Raw genomic sequence first — 21,093 nt, forward strand, 5'->3', positions numbered from 1 at the left:
GGTCAGGGTGCCCGTGCTGACATAATGTTATCGCTGATCGGTACATGTACTCATGATATGCACACAAAAAAAAAGCTTAAATTTTGAACATTTCACACATGACGCTCGAGCGCCCATGCGCGAGCGGCGAGCCAACGCCGATCTGCCTCTGATCTGGGGCTTTTGTCAGGGAGCTCCAAGAACTGTCAGGGAGCAGGAGATCAGGGCTAAAGTGGTGTAGTGTGAACTAGGCATAACAGACACAGTTTGTCTAAGAGCAGTTTCAACATAAAAGTGTAACATGCCCTACAACATTACAGTCATTAAATGTAACCCTTTAACTAGGGCTGTCATGATATCAGATTTTCACTACACGGTTATCGTGGCCAAAAGAATTCATGATAGCGATACTATCGCGATATCTATAGAAAATGTGTCAGTCAAATTCCTCTTTAACTTTGTTTATTGTTTGTTTTGTCTCCTTTTTGGCAAATGAATATATCTAGCTGGGGACAACTGAGCCGGCAGCTCCTAGCTAACGGTGCTAACGGTGCTAACAGTGAAAACAGTGAAAACAAAGGCCTCACTGCTGACAGAGCTAACAGCGTTAACCCTGGGGGGTGCTACACTTCCACGACGACGCCATCGGTCGGGACGGCGTTATCAGCTGTAACCGCCATATGAGAGCGGTGCAGAGCCGTGGCCTTGAGCTAGTGCACAAACATGCACTAAAAGCATGCACAGCCAGCCCGGCTACGAAAACAAAGCACAGAGAAGCTTGAATTAAAACACACAGGTAGATATCTCTATATCTTTACATTGCCAATAGTTGTTTTTCTGCTATATTAATGCTCTGAATATCATACATAGCACCTTTAAATGATGCAAGCAAGACCAACTTAATCAAGTCCAAGACCAGGTCAAGTTGAATGACAGTCAAGACCAAGTCCAAGTCCAGAGCAAATTGAGTCCTGTTCAAGACCATAATAGGCAATAGTGTCTTTCCAATGCTAATACAGTGATTAATGACTTAGGACAGACAGAAATAATCTACAAACAATATTGATCTAACTTCTAACATCAAACTAAATCTAAACTAAATCAATAGAATTTAGGTTTGAGGACCGTTACAGTCCCACGTTACAGTCCTGTTTTTAGCTGAGGCTATCAGAGTCGGTTGGTGTTAAAGGCATAAACATAAAGATGCTGTTGACTCCTGATCCAGTTGGGATCATTTGGTGATTTTAACACAACCACAGCTAGTTAGAGTTGTGAAAAACAAAACTAACCAAATACAAGCAGATAACTTAATGTCTACTTTGAGCCTGGGTTTTTGCAACTTAGCATTTGTGCTCCTCCTGTTGGGTGCATATCTCTCCACTCACCTGTGAGGTTTTTCTCAGCAGCACGGTATATTGCAGACACTCAACCATCACAGCCAACACCTGAAGCACAGCGAGTCTCTGGCCTCGCCTCGCAGCTGGAGCCAGCAGCTGCTGCTCCACCTCCAGGAGGGTCATGGCTGATACGTCCAACTCCTGTTCATCTTCCTCTTCTTCATCTGCTGCCGCTGCCCAGCTGGCCAGCTCCTGCAGGAGAAGTAAGTAAATGATGGACTGTCTACTTCTCTACCAGGTAGAGAGAACAAATAACTGAAACGTTGTACAACGATAGAATACAATGTACACACTACAACCTCAACATGACCACAGAGGTGAACAAATTTCTCTGCCACTAGCAGAGAGTTTTCTTACACTGTTTGAGTCGTGTTTTACAGGTAGGGATGGGTATCGGTAGGGTTTATTGATACTACTACTCTTTTTGATACTCCTTATCGGTTCGGTTCTTTATGGATACTAAATAATTGCTTTTTAATATATTATTTAAAAAACAAATAAATTCAGATCAGGATTCAAATTGATTTATATTTTAAATATAACTAAATTCTAGAGCAGCAACAGTAATGTTTACAACAGGAAATCACTCAATAACTGCAATTATATCTCACTGGAAACTAATCTAGAATGTCAACATAATAAATCATATTCCTGAGTGAAGTTAAGAAAGAATGAAGAACAAAGACGTCAGTCAGTATCAGTCCTCCCTCCTGTCCTCTGTCCTCCTGTCCTCTGTCCTCCTCCCTCTGCTGATGGAGAGGAGGAGCTGCTTTGTCTCAGCCAACAGATAAGTTTACAAGAATTTGAAGATACGTGGTAAACTAAGCTAAACAGTTAGATTACACACAGACCGCTTTTCTTTTAGCTCGTTTGTAACTATTCGCTATGAGCCGAGCTAACGCGTTGTGCTTGTGTAAACATAGCAGCGGTGGATGAGAGACTGTGGATAGAGCAGATTGAAATATGACTTTTCTACATGTGAACATCTCGTTTATGCTCGTTGAACAGATGTATTGATAAAGTATTGGCATTTTTCTCGTGAAGGTTTTATTGCACTTACAGTAAGGAGCGTAGTTGTCGTAGTCGTCTCCACTGCCGCCTCTTCGCCAGGGCTCTAAACTAACTCTTTTCACCTTCCTCCGGGAACCGTTCCCAAATGAATGCGGACTGTCCCAAATTTTAAATCTTTGTTTTTCTACAATATCATTAGTTGATCATTCAAAGTGACCTTTAACATAAATCGAACATGAAGTGGTTTATTTTTTTCATAAATTTATAATTTATCCCAAAAAAAATATATTTGAAATATTATTTGAATTTGTTTACTTTTTACTTTGCATGTTTGTTTTAATTCGGATGTTAACAATGCAGCTAAGTTCAATTTAAATATTTTCTATGTGTAAAAAATAACATTTGGTCAAAAACCAAGACTTTGCAGACGGCCCCCTGCTAGCTAGAACCCTGCTGCTGCTGGTACATCCTAAAGGTGGAGGAGCTGCTGGACAAGATGCTGCTGTCATGGGGAGAGGAGCAGCATGAACAGTCCAACGTTAGCTAACCGGTAACGTTAAGACTAGGAAGTTTACCTCATTGACTTGAGAATCATTTTCAGCTGCTGCTATGGCTGTCTTGAGGTCAGAGGCCGGCGGTATGTGCTGTGTGTGTGTGTGTGTTTATGTTGTCAAGGAGTGTTGTTGGATGACTTCACTCCATGTGTGTGTGTGTGTGTGTGTGTGTGTGTGTGTGTGTGTGGTTGGAGAAGCTCAGCCCCGACGCAGAGCAGAGGAGATGCTGCAGTGTGATAATAAATTACACCAAAACGTTAAAAAGTACAGATAAAAGCACCGATAACGTCAGAGCTTATCAATACTCCGGTCTTTACTAATTTAGGACCGGTGCCCATTTAATACGGGGTTTCGGTACCCATCCCTATTTGCAGGTGTGTGTTCACCTAACCTGCAGCAGGTCCAGGAAGAAGTCTCCAGGCAGGTCAGATTCTTTGAGTTCAGCAAGTAGCTGCATCAGACACTCCAACCTCCACTGCTCTCCTGACAGCTTCTCATACAGAGCATCTTCCTCTTCACTGGGAGACAAAAAGAGAGACGTGAGAGAAGACACTGAGAAATGAAGAGAGGCAACTTATACTAACAACCATCATCGCAGCAAAGCTGGAACGAGATAAACAAAGGGTGGCTCTTCTACTTTATGGCTGATTTGCACCAAGACATAAAGGACTTAAAGGAACTGTCCTATTCTGCATTATGCATCATGTCTTTGGGTTGTCCATCGTGTGTTTCTGAGTGTCTGTCACCTGCAGCTCTCTCTGGAGCTGAGTCTGGCTCCTCCATCACTGCCCGGGGTGAAGTGGAAGTCTGCAACCACCTCCTCTCTCCGTCCCTGCAGACCTGAAAGCTGCCTCAGTGCTGACAGCGCTGCAAACGTCTCAGTGTTCCTCAGGTACCACAGCAAAATCTCCTGACAGGGAGCGCTGTGGAGCCCAGAGCACACACATACAGCTCATTTTCAGTGTCCTACTCTAGAGCACATTCACTGTGATTCATGTGTACTTTACATTTCTGCTGACTATTTTACATTTTTTTTTACATCTTTATTATTTTATTATTATTAGTATTATATTTTATTTTTAAAGTACACATTTTTTTAAGTAATTTCCTGCCAGGCAGCCTTTTGGCTAAAGGCTAAAGAGGTAGAGACTTAAGCCCCGTTTCCACCACAGGAACTTCACCCCAGAACTAAGAATCTTTTGAAGAACTCATTGTATTTTGATCCCAGGGCAGGAACCAGGATCTAAATTAAGTTCTGGGGATATTTTATGGTCCCTTTTACCCCCTAAAAGGCCCTGGTTGGGGGGGGGGTAGTACTTTCTGAAAGTACCGGAACTTTCGGGGTGGAGTTTGCAGGGATGACCGTCACTGATTGGTGAAACAGACACACAGCGCCACCGCTTCAACGGCTTCAACTCATGTACCGCTTCATTCATAAACAAGGAAGTACTCTAGTATCGGTTTAGGACCATTTTAGGACGAGGGGAGGACATTTCTCTGTGTTTGATAACATTAAAAGTAAAGTCAGGCTCTGCTTTCGGCTTCCTGACTCATTAAAGAAAAGAGAGAGAAAAAGAGAGAGAGAAAGGGTGAGAGAGAGGGTGAGCGGTAATGTAACGAGGGAGACAGCGCGGTCGTGGTGTGAATGAGAGAAAGAAAAGTTGTTCACCAATCAGTGACGGTCATCCCTGCAAACTCCACCCCAAAAGTTCTGGTACTTTCAGAAAGTACTACCCCCCCCCCCGACCAGGGCCTTTTAGGGGGTAAAAAGGCCCCGTAAAATGAACTTAATTTAGACCCTGGTCCCTACAGTCGAAGCGCAATGAGTTCTTCAAAAGGTTCTTAGTTCCGGAGTGAAGTTCCTGCGGTGGAAACGGGGCTTTAGATGAGAAGGAGACTTTAGCAGGAAAGCTAATGTGGCTGTGGTTCACAGTCTGTGGTTCTTGTGTTGTGTAGTTTCTGTGTGGCTCAAGAACGCTGATATTACTGCTTCATGCAAGATTTGATTGGCTGTATCGAAATTAGGTCACCATCACAAAATCAAAAACTATAAAACATATATTCCTGGACACGACACAGGTGATTTACAGAGCAGATATGTATGCTGTAGCACACTCAAATGAATTCATTTCAGTTGGACTTGAAATGAATCATTACTAATGACAGGAAGTTGGAAGTTCAATCTAGAAAGTGTGCAAAAGGGTGAAAATAAGCTCAGATCTCCATGGTTTGGAGTTAATGGGCTAAAACATGGTACAGTCCTTCTTGAATGTCTCCTACATTCACTTTGTGGCAGTAAGGCCGCTGTAGTGGTTATTTCCACTTCTTGTACGTGAACATTCCAGGCAGCTAATAACACAGAGAAGACATTACCGTAGGTGGCAGACGTTCTGCTTGGTGAAACAGAAGAGTGTGAAGATAACAGGAAGAACTTGTTCCAGAGCTTTTAGAAGAGACGCTGACGGACTGTTTCCAACCACCCAGATCTGACAGCAAGAGATAAAAGAGCAAAGACAATGTGTGAGAGGCATGATAAGGATTAGAGACAGTAAGACAAATACAGTGTTAGCAGGGAACATCAGTGTACACCGATCAGCCATAACATTCAGACCACTGACAGGTGAAGTGAATAACATGGATTATCTGGTTACCATGGCACCTGACAGTGGGGGGGATATATTAGACAGCAAGTGAACATTTTGAACTTGTTTTTTTTTTTTTAAAAATGGTCCAGCGTAAAGATGTGAGCGACTTTGACGAGGGCCAGATAGCGCTGTCTAGACGACCAGGTCAGAGCATCTCCAGAACTGCAGCTCTTGTGGGATGTTCCCGGTCTGCAGTGGTCAGGACCTACCAAAAGTGGTCCAAGGAAGGAGAACCGGTGAACCGGCGACAGGGTCAGACCCGAGGCTCATTGATGCACGTGGGGAGCGAAGGCTGGCCCGTGTTGTCTGATCCAATAGAAGAGCTACTGGAGCTCAAACTGCTGAAAGAGTTAATGCTGGTTCTGATAGAAAGGTGTCAGAACACACAGTGAGGAGCAGTTTGTTGTGTATGGGGACCGGTCAGGGTGCCCGTGCTGACATAATGTTATGGCTGATCGGTGTATATACTATAATAACCACTAACATCTGCATCAACATAGAGCTACAGGAATGAGTCCTAAAACCCAGAAGTGAGTCAGCATTTTAGCCCTTCCTGTTCCCTCGTCTGGAAGTCAATGGGTTTTTAGTTAGATGTCTGAAATCAGGTCTGTGGTTAACACAAGCTGAAGAGATTTTAACGTTTTGTTCTACGATATAAAATACATCAATAAATATCCCACTCTTGAATTCTGAATCCTTAAAGATTTCCATTAGATTTTAAGTTCTGGGTGTTAATTACTTTTATCGTGCTTTTATTGTTAAGCACTTTGTAACCTTGTTTTGAAAGGTGCTGTATAAATAAAGTTATTATTGTTAAAAAGTTGGTTGCTAACAAGTGACTAAATGAGACTAAACGTCATCACGCCGACTCGTCCTCCTTTACAGCCTCGTTGTGTTTACTCTCTCTCATGTGACCGTGGTGGTGTAGTTGGTTTAAAGCCTAACGTTAGCTTTTTACTTCTGCTGATTGTATTCACGCTTCAAAAATCATAAAGTGGTGTTTAATAGTGGAGATTATCTTGCTGAACACCATGTCAGTATCATAACCGTGTGTTTACCACAGAGTTTATTTTCTGCAATATTCCAAAACCCAATGGAACAATCCCATTGGCTGGTTGATTTCCTGGTTCCCTGGAGCACTCTATATAAGCATTATTATTCAGAGTTAGTTAGTTAGTTCTGATTGAGTTTGTTAATGCAGACACCCGTCTTGTTAACGAAACCCCTCAAGGCTGGACAATAATGAAATGACTCCCCTTTAACAGACTCATGTCATTAAGGAATTATGATCAACTTACTGTATTTGTATCATTAATATCATTTAGCCACAGCTTTATTATTTAGTGTGCAGTGAGCATAGACCGGATTCTTACATATTTTAGCAAATATCACTATACACATCATTTCTTTGGATCCTCATCATGAATATTGTCCTCCATCATGCATACGGTACTGCCAAAGAAACTGAGACATCATGGGTACATTGTCTTTGTATAAGGTCTCTTTGACTACACAGTCCATGACACCTTACCAAGGGCATGAGCTATGATCACTACTGTGACTCTGAGGTGCAGCATGGTAGTGTTTAGTGGATGCCTTTGGGTGTCCTCACCTTGTACACATCATTCACACAACGCGTCAGCTCCCACTCCTCCACAGCAGCTTGGGAATGACCCTCGTCTGAAAACACACATATGCAGCACAGTGTTCAGCTCTGGTATCTGACTCATCATCCATCTGCTGTGTTTGAGACGAGGTGATGCTAGCTAGCAGGACAAACAGGACAACAACTAATGTCTGCTCTCCTGATAGAAAAGTCATCTAAACACAACCTGCACATCTTCCGTATACATGTATAGCATGTAAGCTCCACAGCCTTTCAAGTGGAAATATGTGATTTAGTAGATTGACTCTACTTTCCTTAATAATGTATTGCTTGTAATATATAAATTAGGGCTGTCAATTGATTTAAATATTTAATCACAATTAATCGCATGATTGTCCATAGTTAATCGGGATTGATCACACATTTTGTATCTGTTCTAAATGTACCTTAAAGGGAGGATGGTCAAGTATTTAATCCTCTTATCAACATGGGAGTGGACAAATATGCTGCTTTATGCAGATGTATGTATATATTTATTAATGGAAATCAATGAACAACACAAAACAATGACAGATATTGTCCAGAAACCCTCACAGGTACTGCATTTAGCATAAAACAATATGCTCCAATCATAACATGGCAAACTGCAGCCCAACAGGCAACAACAGCTGTCAGTGTGTCAGTGTGCTGACTTGACTATGACTTGCCCCAAACTGCATGTGATTATCATAAAGTGGGCATGTCTGTAAAGTGGAGACTCGTGGGTACCCATAGAACCCATTTACATTCACTGATCTGGAGGTCAGAGGTCAAGGGACCCCTTTGAAAATGACCATGACAGTTTTTTCCTCGCCAACATTTAGCCAAACTTCAGATGATACCAGTATCTTCACTCTAGCTTTAAAACTGAGCCCGCAACAAAATCACAAGTTGCGTTAACGCGTCAAAGAAATTAGTGGCGTTAAAACTAATTTGAGTTAACGTTAACAGCCCTAATATAAATAAATAATTGCCTTTATTTCTGTAAAGGAATTAAACAAAATGGCCACATGTGAAAAAAATGTTTGGGTGACTCATTGCATAGACTGTATGAAATAAGGACGTAGTCCCCGTGACGTCACCTATAGGTGTCTGAGGAGCACAAATGAAGCTCAAAGAGCTGCCAACAGCCGTCGCCGTCTTGGCAGTGACGACACAGCCGGCTAATCCAAAAATGGGCAAAGAAGTGGATCTTCGGGGGTGGAGCTGACATCTAGGTACCCACCTGTCACTCAAAGCGGCCACGGCCTTAATTATGCATAACTTTAAGCCTTAATATAATTTATATAAAGTCATGAACGGGGAAATTAGCTATGGAGACCAATGCGTTTTTTCTACCAGGCTGTGAACGTGTTTATTTCTGCAGTAAAGTTGGTCATTTTAAATGAGTACTAAATGTATCTTACTTAATTGTTATTCTTTTAGGCACTGGTGCTAGAAATAGTACTTTTCATTTTATAGACTTTTATTTTATACACTTGAACTTGTTATAATTTTGTTGTATTTTTGAGCAATCCCTTGCACAAGAATTTCCTTCGGGATTAATAAAGTTCTATTTTATCTTAACATGGAGGTCTGGGGGATTGACTCCCTCTTGGAGCCTCAAGTGGCCATTAGAGAGACTGCAGTTTTTGGTACTTCCACATTGGCTTCATTTCCCAGCACCAGAGGTTGCCGCTTGCTCATTTGAGTAAAATGCATCTCAAACTGTGCAGGACTACTGCTAAGAAGGAGCATTTCCCCAATTCAGGGCTCCAGACTGCGACCAAAATGGTCGCATATGCGAGGGAGGTAGAGACAACAAGAGGTTCTGACTCAAACGCCACTGATGATCAAAGTGCAGGCAGGGAGAGACGAGCATTGATTAATACCATGATGGACCAAAAACAGGCTGCGACCAAATTGTACATGTATGTAGATTAAAATAAATTAAAGATTTAACTAAAATATTATTTCTAGGGTTGTCAAAATTAACGTGATAATAACGCGTTAACGCTTATTAGTTTTAACGACACTAATTTCTTTAATGCATTAACGCAACTTGTGATTTTTAGGTTGTAGCGGCTCAGTTTTAAAGCTAGAGTGAAGATACTGGTATCATATGAAACTAAAAAACCTGATGAATCCATCGGTACCAACCATGTCATACTAGCTGGTCATGAAGGAGGTTAAATAACGCTACAAACAAGCTACATTTTGGCGAGGAAAAACTGTCATGGTCATTTTCAAAGGGGTCCCTTGACCTCTGACCTCCAGATCAGTGAATGTAAATGGGTTCTATGGGTACCCACGAGTCTCCCCTTTACAGACATGCCCACTTTATGATAATCACATGCAGTTTGGGGCAAGTCATAGTCAAGTCAATACACTGACACACTGACAGCTGTTGTTGCCTGTTGGGCTGCAGTTTACCATGTTATGATTGGAGCATATTGTTTTATGCTAAATGCAGTACCTGTGAGGGTTTCTGGACAATATCTGTGATTGATTTGTGTTGTTCATTGATTTACAATAATAAATATATACATACATTTACATAAAGCAGCATATTAGTCCACTCCCATGTTGATAAAAGGATTAAATACTTGATAAATCTCCCTTTAAGGTTCATTTAGAACAGATAAAAAAAAATTTGATTAATTTGCAATTAATCACGATTAACTATGGACAATCATGCGATTCAATATTTTAGTTGATTGACAGCCGTAATTCCATTATCTCATGAGTATCTGAAGCAGCATGCTTCAGTCTTCATGTCTGAACCCTGGCTAACTTCTAGAGATGAGTATTGACTTCATACTTTTGAAAATATTAATTAATTAATTTGCAATAATCATGATTAACAATGGACAATAGTGCGATTAATTACGATTAAATATTATCGATTGACAACCCTAATAAATATATTTGCAGCTCATTTAAATGTAGTAACTGATTCTTTTTGGCTGTACTTGAATACAACAACTTTTCTCTTTAGTGTTCATTTTGAACAGATAAAAAATTTATGATTCATTTACAATTTAATATTTGAATCGATTGACAGCCCTAATTATTTCCCAAAGCTGGAAGATGTTGTGCAACTGTAGTCTCTGGAACCAAACAGAACTCCTTTTAGTTTTCACTATCACCATTAGTCATTAGGTCATGTTACTGACTGGAAGCAGTGGTGCAGCGGTGGAGAGGTGTGAGCAGAGGAGTGAGCAAGTACTGCTGAGCAAAGCTGGGCTTCTCCTGCACGATGAAGAGCACCGCCCTGGTGGCCACAACCTGGAACTGTTGGGCTGCCAGCTTGTCCTTGAAGTGCAGGAGGTCAAGGATCTAGACAACAGCAACAACAGATATACAACTCAAATAAACACATTCTGATGCGGTCCAACTCATACTCATCAGGGGTCTACAGAAAGTCATAGTTGAACCAGATAGTGTGTCTGTAAACTAGGATGGATGCCTACAAGGGACATGGAAGTTGTAATAAACCAAATTGATCCTTTAAACACGCACGCACGCACGCACGCACGCACGCACGCACGCACGCACGCACGCACACACGCAGTTTGATTTAGGAGCAGGGTCTGAAATGTTTCAAGTGATTTTTTTATCTGCCACTTTTGAAATCTCTGCGCTAAATGAAGGAATAACATTTTAGATCTGAAGTCATTCAATGTTATGTTATATATTTTACATAAAAAACATTCTATGTTAATTGCAGTGTTTGATTTACACTGTAGCTTCTGGGGGAGCCCCATTTCTCAGGGGTAGGAGGGTACTGTACACAGTGCTGTACTGTACTTTGTCATTTCCATCTATAGAGGTTATTTGCATAAAAACACTATTGAAATGTTTAGGAAATAAATGATTGTATTTCTATTTAAATATTTGCTTTGATAAAAAACAAATCTTGGCTTAACAACTGTTTGAAGGAGAAGTTTTCTCACCAAAAACTTAATTTTACAAGATTACATTTGAATACATCATGATAAAGTTAGAATTTACCTTTGCCCAATGCTCATTTTTTTTAACACTTGAACACACCATAATGTAACTCAATGGCACCTCCATTAGTAGCTCCGTTATTTAACCAGTCAGGACTGTGCTGCTAACGGCTGCTAACAGCTAACGTTACTAACTCTCCTGCTGATTTCACCACAGGTTTGTTGTTCACAGTGTCGCTTTATCAGGGAGAAATAGGGTGCGTCCCCTCAGGTTTAGTAGCGCCACGCTATTGAGCGCTGTTTTTTCTCTCTGCCATGACTCCGGTACCAAACAAACTGAAACATGATACAGCGTGCATATGGCGTTATGTCTGTCTACATCACTGTCTACACTGCAGGGTTTAGTGCGTATTCAAGTTTGTGTGTGTGTGTGTGTGTGTGTGTGTGTGTGTGTGTGTGTGTGTGTGTGTGTGTGTGTGTGTGTGTGTGTGCGTTGAGCTGACCTGAGGACAGACTTGTCTGTAGTAGGCGTCTGCTGAGGCAGACTGTTGAGGGCAGGTCACCAGGATCCTGGCCACGCCGTCACATTTCCTCCAGTCTGACTCGCCCCCTAGAGGACAGAAACAGGGTTTCACTAGGTATGGGTACATCTAATAGTAGTTCCACTCTACTGTATAAAATACAAGATATTAAGCAGATGGTATATTAGAGGCAAACACAGTGTGATGGAGACAGATGAATCAGTGAAACTAATGAAACCCTTATGTTTTACCTTAGTGCTGTTGAACAGTTAACATGCATCACATCTGAGTGGATATTTACGTCTCTACTTGCTTCAGTCAGACTGTGCTCCTCACTACTGTTCCTTCTTCCCATTCCCTCTTACTCACCTGCTCCTCCCTCCAAGATGGCTCTGACTACCGCCTGGACACCGTTAGGCTGCATCAGGCGCTCAGACAGCAGCTGACCACACAGACGCCTCAGCCAGGTGGGAGCTGATCCCAGAGCTGCTCTGCCGCTGGAACCACGGGAGCTCCCCACTGCAGCAGACTGGAAGGAGAAACAGGACATTTAAAACAAGGCCTCACAGACCTGTGAGCATTACAAACACCCAGTGATGTGATGGAACTAAGTACATGTACTTAAGTACAATTTTGAAGTACTTGTACTTTACTTGGGTATTTCCATTTCCTGCTACTTTCTACTTCTACTCCACTACATCTCAGAGGGAAATGTACTTTTTACTGCACTACATTTATCTGACCGCTTTAGTTACTTTACACATTCATGTTTTGTATTAATAATCTGAATCAACTAATAAATTATATTTATTGTAGATTAAGCTGCCAAGCAGTTAAGTATTTACAATTTGCCACACCATAACCAGCTGCAATATTCATGTGATGTATACAGTAATGCATCAATTATAATCCAATAATATAATATGTATTATTCTGACATGGACCATTCTGCATAATGAGTACTTTGATTTTGAAACTTTAAAAGGGACTGTTTGTAACTTTCAGAAACGCTTGTTAACAGCGACACCTGTGGTCGTTAAGTCAATGAAAGTCAGCATTGGGCTCACGCTTGCTCGCTCTAAATAGACATGAATGAGCATCACTCAAAACAGTGAGGCGACACACGTCAGCTAAAAGCACAATATCACTCTATATTTCAGCTGCTTGGCAGTAATGTTAGCTGACCAGACGAAGGTCTCTCCATGAATCAATGCTGATCCTAGTGTTGGCTTTTCCTGCTTCAGCCTCCGGGGCTGAAGCAGGAAAAGAAACGTTATCGTCTCTGGCCGCACCCGGAGGGAGACACCGGCACCCGGTCGGAGACGATAACGTTTCTCTCTGTGGAGCCCCGTCACTTCATAAGACACAGGAAACCTCTGTTGGTCTGGAGGAGCTGCAGCAGTTATTTCTGCACAAACGTCCACTGTACATTAACTAGATATTCAAGTAGAGCTACGAAGTCTTCTGCAGAGTGGAGTGAGCGCACATGAACGTGAGGTGGAGCGAGAACGAGCGCGGTGTGTGAGTGAAGGCAAGCAGGCAGGCAGACGGGCAGAGTACAGCAGAGACTCCGGCCCTGGAGACCAAAGCTACGGTCTCCAACGCGTACTCCGACCGCGGCCAACACTGTTTAACAGACGGGCTTCACTAGATACAACCAAGAGGTTTTGGTGCTTCCGTGTAGTTTGTGTTGGAGTCTGAGTCTGAACAGCGTAGCCACACGCCAACGCGCATGGGAAACCGACCAGCAATGATTTATACCTGTAAGAAGTTACAAACAGTCCCTTTAAGTATATACTACTAACTAATACTTTTGTACTTTTACTCATTAAGTAAGTAAGGAGTTTTGCTTGTAACAGAGTATTTGTACACTGTGGTATTACTACTTTTACTGAAGTAAAGCTTCAGAGTACTTCTTCCACAACTGCATACACTTATATTGGGAAAACTGACAACAAAATGTTCCCTATTATTTGGGTTAATGTAAAGTGGGAAACTTGTTAGTATTACGTGATAAACAAACACACACTGTAGGTTTAACAAGATCAAACCAGAAACAACAGCAGTTACACAACAGCTATAAACTGGCCTTGGAGCTTAAAGCTTAAAAATAAAATATAGCTGCTCACTCACTTCCCAGTAAGGTGACATTCACTGTCACTCACACTTCTAATATGAGGTGCTGCCCTCAGTGGGAACTGAATGTGAGCAACTGGTAAAAGGAAATGAGGCCAATGGGTCAGGCCAACAGCATATTAAAGGAAGGGTTGTGAAACTAGCAAGAGTTCACAAGATTTAAAAAAGAATCCTCAGCTCAGTGTTGCCAACTCTTTTCCAATGAAAGTAGCTAATAAGCTCCAAAAGTCCCAAAGGGACCATACACATGCCGTGACTTTTGCGCGCTCAAATCCATTGATGTCAATGTAGATGCGCAGCAGGTGCGCTCAAACGTGGGAGCGACGCCGACAAGGCACGTCACAACACGTCACAACACGTCACAACACGTCACAACACGTCACAACACGTCAGCCGAATTGACACAGAGAAATCAATGTTACTGTGAGGGATTTACGGTGCTGGAAATCCATTTATCTTTGTTTTGACTTTGTTTAGTTTAGTCAGTGAGGATTCATTCATTGCAGCTCGCAGGTTTTGGTTGCTTAGTAACGGCAGGCGCGGCAGTAGAGCAACCTCCCAAGCACCTTGGATAAAAGGATGAAAGCAGCATGGCTGGCGTTCTCCACATGCATGTGAACGGCCCCTAAATCTAGCAAGAAAGTCGCCATATATATATAATATATATATACATATATATATATATACACACACATATATACATACATATATATACACATATATATATATATACATACATATATATATACATATACATACATATACATATATATACACATACATATATATATATACATACATATATATGTATACATATATATGTATACATATATATACATACATATATATGTATACATATATATGTATATGTATATATGTGTATATATATACATATGTATGTATCATATATATATATCCATATATATAGATCTATATAGATATATATGATATATATCTATATAGATCTATATATATGGATATATATCATATATATCTATATAGATATATATATGAAATATAGATATATATGATATAGAGATATATATCATATATCTATATAGATAGATAGATATATATATCATATATCTATCTATATATATATAGATAGATATCTATATATAGATATCTATCTATATATATAGAGATCTATATATATATATTTGTCTTTATATCTTTATTTGTATAGTATAGTACTTTGCATACAAACATCTGTAGTGCTTCACACAATAAAATACGGTATATAAAAGCTGTAATGCGTGTCCAGTCATTCTTGTCACATGATGCCACGTTGTGAATTGAATTAGTAATAGTAAATATAGCCTATAAATTGTCATGAACACTGTTCTGCTAATCTGACAAAGATCATAAAATACAGTGGTGTAATAAAACAATGCAGCTGTGCCACATGTCATATTTAATTGACATCGCTTTAACATGGCGGCTCCGAGGTAACGACGTCTCATTTGTTAAATGCCTGTTGCCTCAGCTCCTATGTCCTCATGTCTCTTCCTTGCCTCCTCCGCTCGCATCTCCCGTGGAAGACGTGAGGAGGAGTCAAGGAAAGGAATCAAGGATATACAAACTGGGAAATGGGAAAGGCTTATAGATATGCACACCTGCTTGGGTCCACCTTGGAGGATCAGCAGCTCCTTGATAACGATTGGCTGGTAGACTTTCCCTAGAAGACCTCTGAGGGCCTTCTTGCAAGTTCGACATTCTTCAGCACTGAGCCCCTGCAGGTAAAACGTTTACAAGAAAGAAAAAAAAACAGATGGTTTTTATTTCTCTCGACTACACGCATCAAAAGAATTTTTGACCGAATCCCATCATATCCAGATGTGCTACCTTCTCCTCCTCTGTGCCACTTCTCTCTGCCCGGTGTGGCTGGTAGCCAAGCTGGCACAGTGCTGCCATCACGTCCCCCAGATGCCGTGTGAACACCAATGTGGCGAGTGATGACAGTTCTGCCAACTGCAATAGGACCTTCGTGGTGGTAAGAAGGCGGCGTTCCGCTGCTGGCACCGTCCCGCCGCGTACAAGTTTTTCCACCATGGCTCCAAACGCTGACCTGCGACCCAGTGACACACCCACTCCAGGGGCTGAGTATGGGCAGAGCCCCAGAGAAACCACAAACTGAAGAGCTGCTCCAAGCGTCTTCTGCTGGGTGACACTGAGGACATCAGGAGGTAAAGGTGGAGCCATCTCGGGGGTGCATTGTTTAGCTGCAGATGGAGCGGGGGTCTGCTTGAAAAGTTCCAGTTCAACAGAAAGGTGTCGTGCTAAGGTGAGGAGCAGTAGGAGACACTCCTGGACAAAGGCCCACGTGGCGTCTTCTGTATCACGGGAGAACCAGTCTGCCGCCGTCATCACCTCCTCCCTCAGCCTCCTCACCTCCTCAAAGCTGCTCTCACTCTGAAGCTGCTCCAGGAGAAGGGCCCTGTTGGCCCGCAGCGCTGCCAGGAGAGCCTCCTGATGGGAGGACCGAGCATCATGCACAGATGACTCTACAGACAATAGCACAGAACATTGCATTATGGTTGTGTACAGATTTGGAAATAAATGTTTTTGGTCTACCTGCCCCTGTGGCTGGTGGATCCCAAAATCTACCAACCACTCAATAGATAACCATAGTTTTTTGGGCTGTTTGGCTGGTGCTAATTTTCCAACCCTGGTTGTGTAGGACTAATTCTGGTACAGGATTATTGATTGTATGTAGCCTGTTTTCCTGTGCTTCATCTGACAAATTATCAAGCACCGTCAGGGATAACGTCACAGACAAAAGACAAATAAATAACATGAATGTGTTAGCGAATGTGCAGCGGGTCAGCTCAGAATTAGGTTTATTTCGCCAAGTATATACATACATGGAATTTGAGTCTGGTTTTATGCAGCTCTCTCCATGTACTGACACAGAATATATATATAACAGAATAAAAGAATATAAAAAAAGTAAAATAAAATATCTATATACAAGTCAAGTGTTCTGCAAGTTGTAAACAATACAAACGGTGCAAAGAATGAAATATTGGATGATGTACATGGACTGGATGATTATGTACAGTGTGTACATGTGGAGATGTCTATATACTGTGTGTACACCGAGTAGGATTAATATATTTACATATGAACATATTACAGAAAAATGTGCATTAAAGACTGTAAATTATAATCTAAAAAAGTTGATCTGTAAATCTGGAAGAATGAGCTCATAGCTGAAGTTCACACAGTTGCTACCTCTCATTGTACTTTAACGTTACTGACTGAACAGCTGCACAATGGGGGCTTTAATCTCTGTCTTAACACATGACTGATAGAAATAACGTTATACTCAAAATACACACGTAGGCAAAATTGTTGGTACCCTTCCGTTAAAGAAAGAAAAATAACACTGAAATAACTTGAAACTGACAAAAGTAATAATAAATAAAAATTTACTGAAAATTAACTAATGAAAATCAGACATTGTTTTTGAATTATGATTCAGCAGAATCATTTTAAAAAACAAACTAATGAAACTGGCCTGGACAAAAATGATGGTACCCTTAACTTAATACTTAGTTGCACAACCTTTTGAGGCAATCACTGCAATCAAGCGATTTCTGTAACTCTCAATGAGACTTCTGCACCTGTCGACAGGTATGTTGGCCCACTCCTCGTGAGCAAACTGCTCCAGCTGTCTCAGGTTTGAAGGGTGCCTTCTCCAGACTGCATGTTTCAGCTCCTTCCACAGATGTTCAATAGGATTTAGATCAGGGCTCATAGAAGGCCACTTCAGAATAGTCCAATGTTTTGTTCTTAGCCATTCTTGGGTGTTTTTAGCTGTGTGTTTTGGGTCATTATCCTGTTTGAGGACCCATGACCTGCAACTGAGACCAAGCTTTCTGACACTGGGCAGCACATTTCGCTCCAGAATGCCTTGATAGTCTTGAGATTTCATTGTACCCTGCACAGATTCAAGACACCCTGTGCCAGATGCAGCAAAGCAGCCCCATAACATAACCGAGCCTCCTCCATGTTTCACATTAGGTACAGTGTTCTTTTCTTTTCTTTGGATGCTTCATTTTTGCGTCTGTGAACATAGAGCTGATGTGACTTGCCAAAAAGTTCCAGTTTTGTCTCATCTGTCCAAAGGACATTCTCCCAGAAGCTTTGTGGCTTGTCAATATGCATTTTGGCAAATTCCAGTCTCACTTTTTTATGATTTGGTGTCCTCCTTGGTCGTCTTCCATTAAGTCCACTTTGGCTCAAACAGTGACGGATGGTGCGATCTGACACTGATGTACCTTGACCTTGGAGTTCACCTCTAATCTCTTTGGAAGTTGTTCTGGGCTCTTTGCTTACCATTCATACCGTCTCTTCAATATGTCATCAATTTTCCTCTTGCGGCCACGTCCAGGGAGGTAGGCTACAGTCCCGTGGACCTTAAACTTCTGAATAATATGTGCAACTGTAGTCACAGGAACATCAAGCTGCTTGGAGATGGTCTTATAGCCTTTACCTTTAACATGCTTGTCAATAATTTTCTTTCTGATCTCCTGAGACAACTCTCTCCTTAGCTTTCTGTGGTCCATGTTCAGTGTGGTACACACCATGATACCAAACAGCACAGTGACAACTTTTCACCCTTTAAATAGGCAGACTGACTGATTACAAGTTTGAAGATACCTATGATGCTATTTACAGGACACACCTTAGTTTAACATGTCCCTATGGTCAAACTATTTTACATCTTTTCTAGGGCTACCATCATTTTTGTCCAGGCCAGTTTCATTAGTTTGTTTTTTAAAATGATTCTGTTGAACCGAAATTCAAAAACAATGTCTGATTTTCATTAGTTAATTTTCAGTAAATTTTTATTTATTATTACTTTTGTCAGTTTCAAGTTATTTCAGTGACCATTGTGGGTTTTTCTCTCTTTAACGGAAGAGTACCAACAATTTTGCCTACGTGTGTACATGTAGGCTTCTGACTTTACAACTTCAAACTGGCATAGTGACTACGAAACACTCATTTATTCACGCTTCTTCAAATACGGTCCGTAATGCGTGCAAAGAGCTCTCCATGCCGTGCTGTACTTAAACACTATTTATTTCACCATCGGTTAACTGTATCGTTACTGTTACCTCTGTTATTATTATCGGGCTGTCAAACTAAGTTCTCCACTTACCGCCAAGAGGTTTGGTTAAAGTGTGAATCGCTGAGAGGATAGCTGAAGTCATCTCGCCATCACATAGACAACTGAACTTCACAGTCAAGTCTTGATACGATTACAGCACTTGTTTTAATCATGCCATGGATTGAATCATGGATGTACTATTCGGCTAAAAACATGCTGCATCTGAAAAGGCGCTGAAATTATACGTCACCACGCATCGTCCCGTAGATATGACGTAGAGCTTTCATGCTACACTGGTCACACAAACTGAGCAAAGTTGTCTGTTGTCACTCATCTGGCAGGAAAACACAAATACTAAATTCTCAATATTATTCACAAACACTGCACATAAATAGATAGAACAAACATTATTATCAAAAATAATGATTTGATGAATAATTACAAACACTGCACATAAATAGATAAAACAAACATTATTATAAAATAATGATTTGATTAATAATTCCACCACTGCACAGTGTTAAAAAAAATATTAGAAAAAGAGATTTAATGAATAACCACCACTGCATTGTTCATTTTCGTTCATTTATTAGTTTATTATAGGCACAGAGCATGTTAATGAAAATCAAAATACAGGATGCAAACATGAAGGAGTTAGCAAGAATTATGATTTGATTTCATTTCCATCCTTAGTCTCCAGGCATGTAACAATATACAGATAAAAATATACAATATAAACAAGTAGAAGAGACAAAATAAATTATGAAACATGGTACGTTAAAAGTGATCACAGTTCTGATTTGCCTTAAGCCATTGTTTGAGATGGGTCTTAAAGGTGGAATATGTAGGGCACTCCGTTATTGCGGTTGGTAAGCCATTCCAATATTTACTTCTCTTTACTGACAGTTTGACCAAATGTGGTGTGCCTATATGTGACACTTCACAGTCTCCTGTAGTGGTGGCCCAGGTGCCAATGCCACTGTCAGTCATCTGTTTAATGAAATAATTTAAAGGAGGTGGGGCAAGCACAAGCAAAGCCTTATACATAAAAGAAACATTTGGGAATTTTTTTCAATTCTCAAAGTTCAGTAGATTATATTTTTTGAGAATGCTACAATGACAAAATACACTTTCACTGCTTTCTTGAAAAGTAATTATATTAATTTAAAGGGACTGATGGTAACTTTTTACATGTATAAATCACCCGGGTCGGTTTCCCATGCACGCTTGCGTGTGGCTACGCTGTTCAGACTCAGACTCCAACACAAACTACACGGAAGCACCAAAACCGTAAAGTTATACCTAGTGAAGCCCGTCTGTTAAACAGTGTTGGCTGCGGTTGGAGTACGCGTTGGAGACCGTAGCTTTGGTCTCCAGGGCCGGAGTCTCTGCTGTACTCTGCTCCTCTGCCTGCTTTCACTCAGCTCGCTCCAGCTCATGTGCATGTGCCCACACTCCACACTGCAGAAGAGTTAGTTTAGCTCTGAGAATATCTAATGAATGTACAGTGGATGTTTGTGCAGAAATAACTGCTGCAGCTCCTCCAGACCAACAGAGGTTTCCCGTGTCTTGTGAAGTGACGGGGCTCCACAGAGAGAAACGTTATCGTCTCCGACCAAAACTCCGGCGTCTCCCCTGTTCCCTCCGGCCGCGGTCGGGAGGCTGAGGCAGGAAAAGCCAACACTAGGATCAGCATTGATTCATGGAGAGACCTTCGTCTGGTCAGCTAACATTACTGCCAAGCAGCTGAAATATAGAGTGATATTGTGCTTTTAGCTGACGTGTGTCGCCTCACTATTTTGAGCGATGCTCGTTCATGTCTATGTAGAGCGAGCACAAGCGAGCAACAGGACGCTGACTTTCGTTGACTTAACGGCCACAGGTGTCGCTGTTAATAAGCAATTTCTGATTCTTACAAACAGTCCCTTTAGGTGTTGTTACACCTGTAGTGACCAGTTAGTAAAACAATACTCAATGTGTGAAAAAATCTGAGTGTAAAAATATGTTGGCGGCATTAAAGCTTCAGTAGTCAGTATATTTTTGGCATCAGTGGGCAAAAATTCCATAATAACCTTTCAGCATATTGTAATTCAAGTGTTCTGAGAGAAAATTAGACTTCTGCACCTCCTCATGGCTCTGTTTTCAGGCTTTAGAAAA

At 41.2% G+C, this 21,093-nt stretch overlaps 1 protein-coding gene across 1 annotated transcript in view; it reads right to left on the reverse strand.

The window, feature by feature from the left end:
* The window catches only part of tango6 (transport and golgi organization 6 homolog (Drosophila)), a 55,823-nt gene extending 36,568 nt beyond the window's left edge, over positions 1-19,255 (reverse strand). The window contains exons 1-11 of the mRNA XM_037766972.1: positions 18,988-19,255; positions 15,666-16,324; positions 15,437-15,553; positions 12,054-12,213; positions 11,667-11,773; positions 10,387-10,549; positions 7,199-7,266; positions 5,315-5,427; positions 3,688-3,864; positions 3,333-3,459; positions 1,365-1,568 (exon numbers count right to left, since the gene is read on the reverse strand). Coding sequence (XP_037622900.1) covers positions 1,365-1,568; positions 3,333-3,459; positions 3,688-3,864; positions 5,315-5,427; positions 7,199-7,266; positions 10,387-10,549; positions 11,667-11,773; positions 12,054-12,213; positions 15,437-15,553; positions 15,666-16,324; positions 18,988-19,039 — 1,947 coding nt within the window. The 5' untranslated portion in view covers positions 19,040-19,255. The remainder of the gene's footprint in view (positions 1-1,364; positions 1,569-3,332; positions 3,460-3,687; positions 3,865-5,314; positions 5,428-7,198; positions 7,267-10,386; positions 10,550-11,666; positions 11,774-12,053; positions 12,214-15,436; positions 15,554-15,665; positions 16,325-18,987) is intronic.
* Between the last annotated feature and the right edge of the window lie 1,838 nt (positions 19,256-21,093).

Source organism: Sebastes umbrosus, chromosome 4, assembly GCF_015220745.1.
Source record: "Sebastes umbrosus isolate fSebUmb1 chromosome 4, fSebUmb1.pri, whole genome shotgun sequence".
Taxonomy (NCBI): domain Eukaryota; kingdom Metazoa; phylum Chordata; class Actinopteri; order Perciformes; family Sebastidae; genus Sebastes; species Sebastes umbrosus.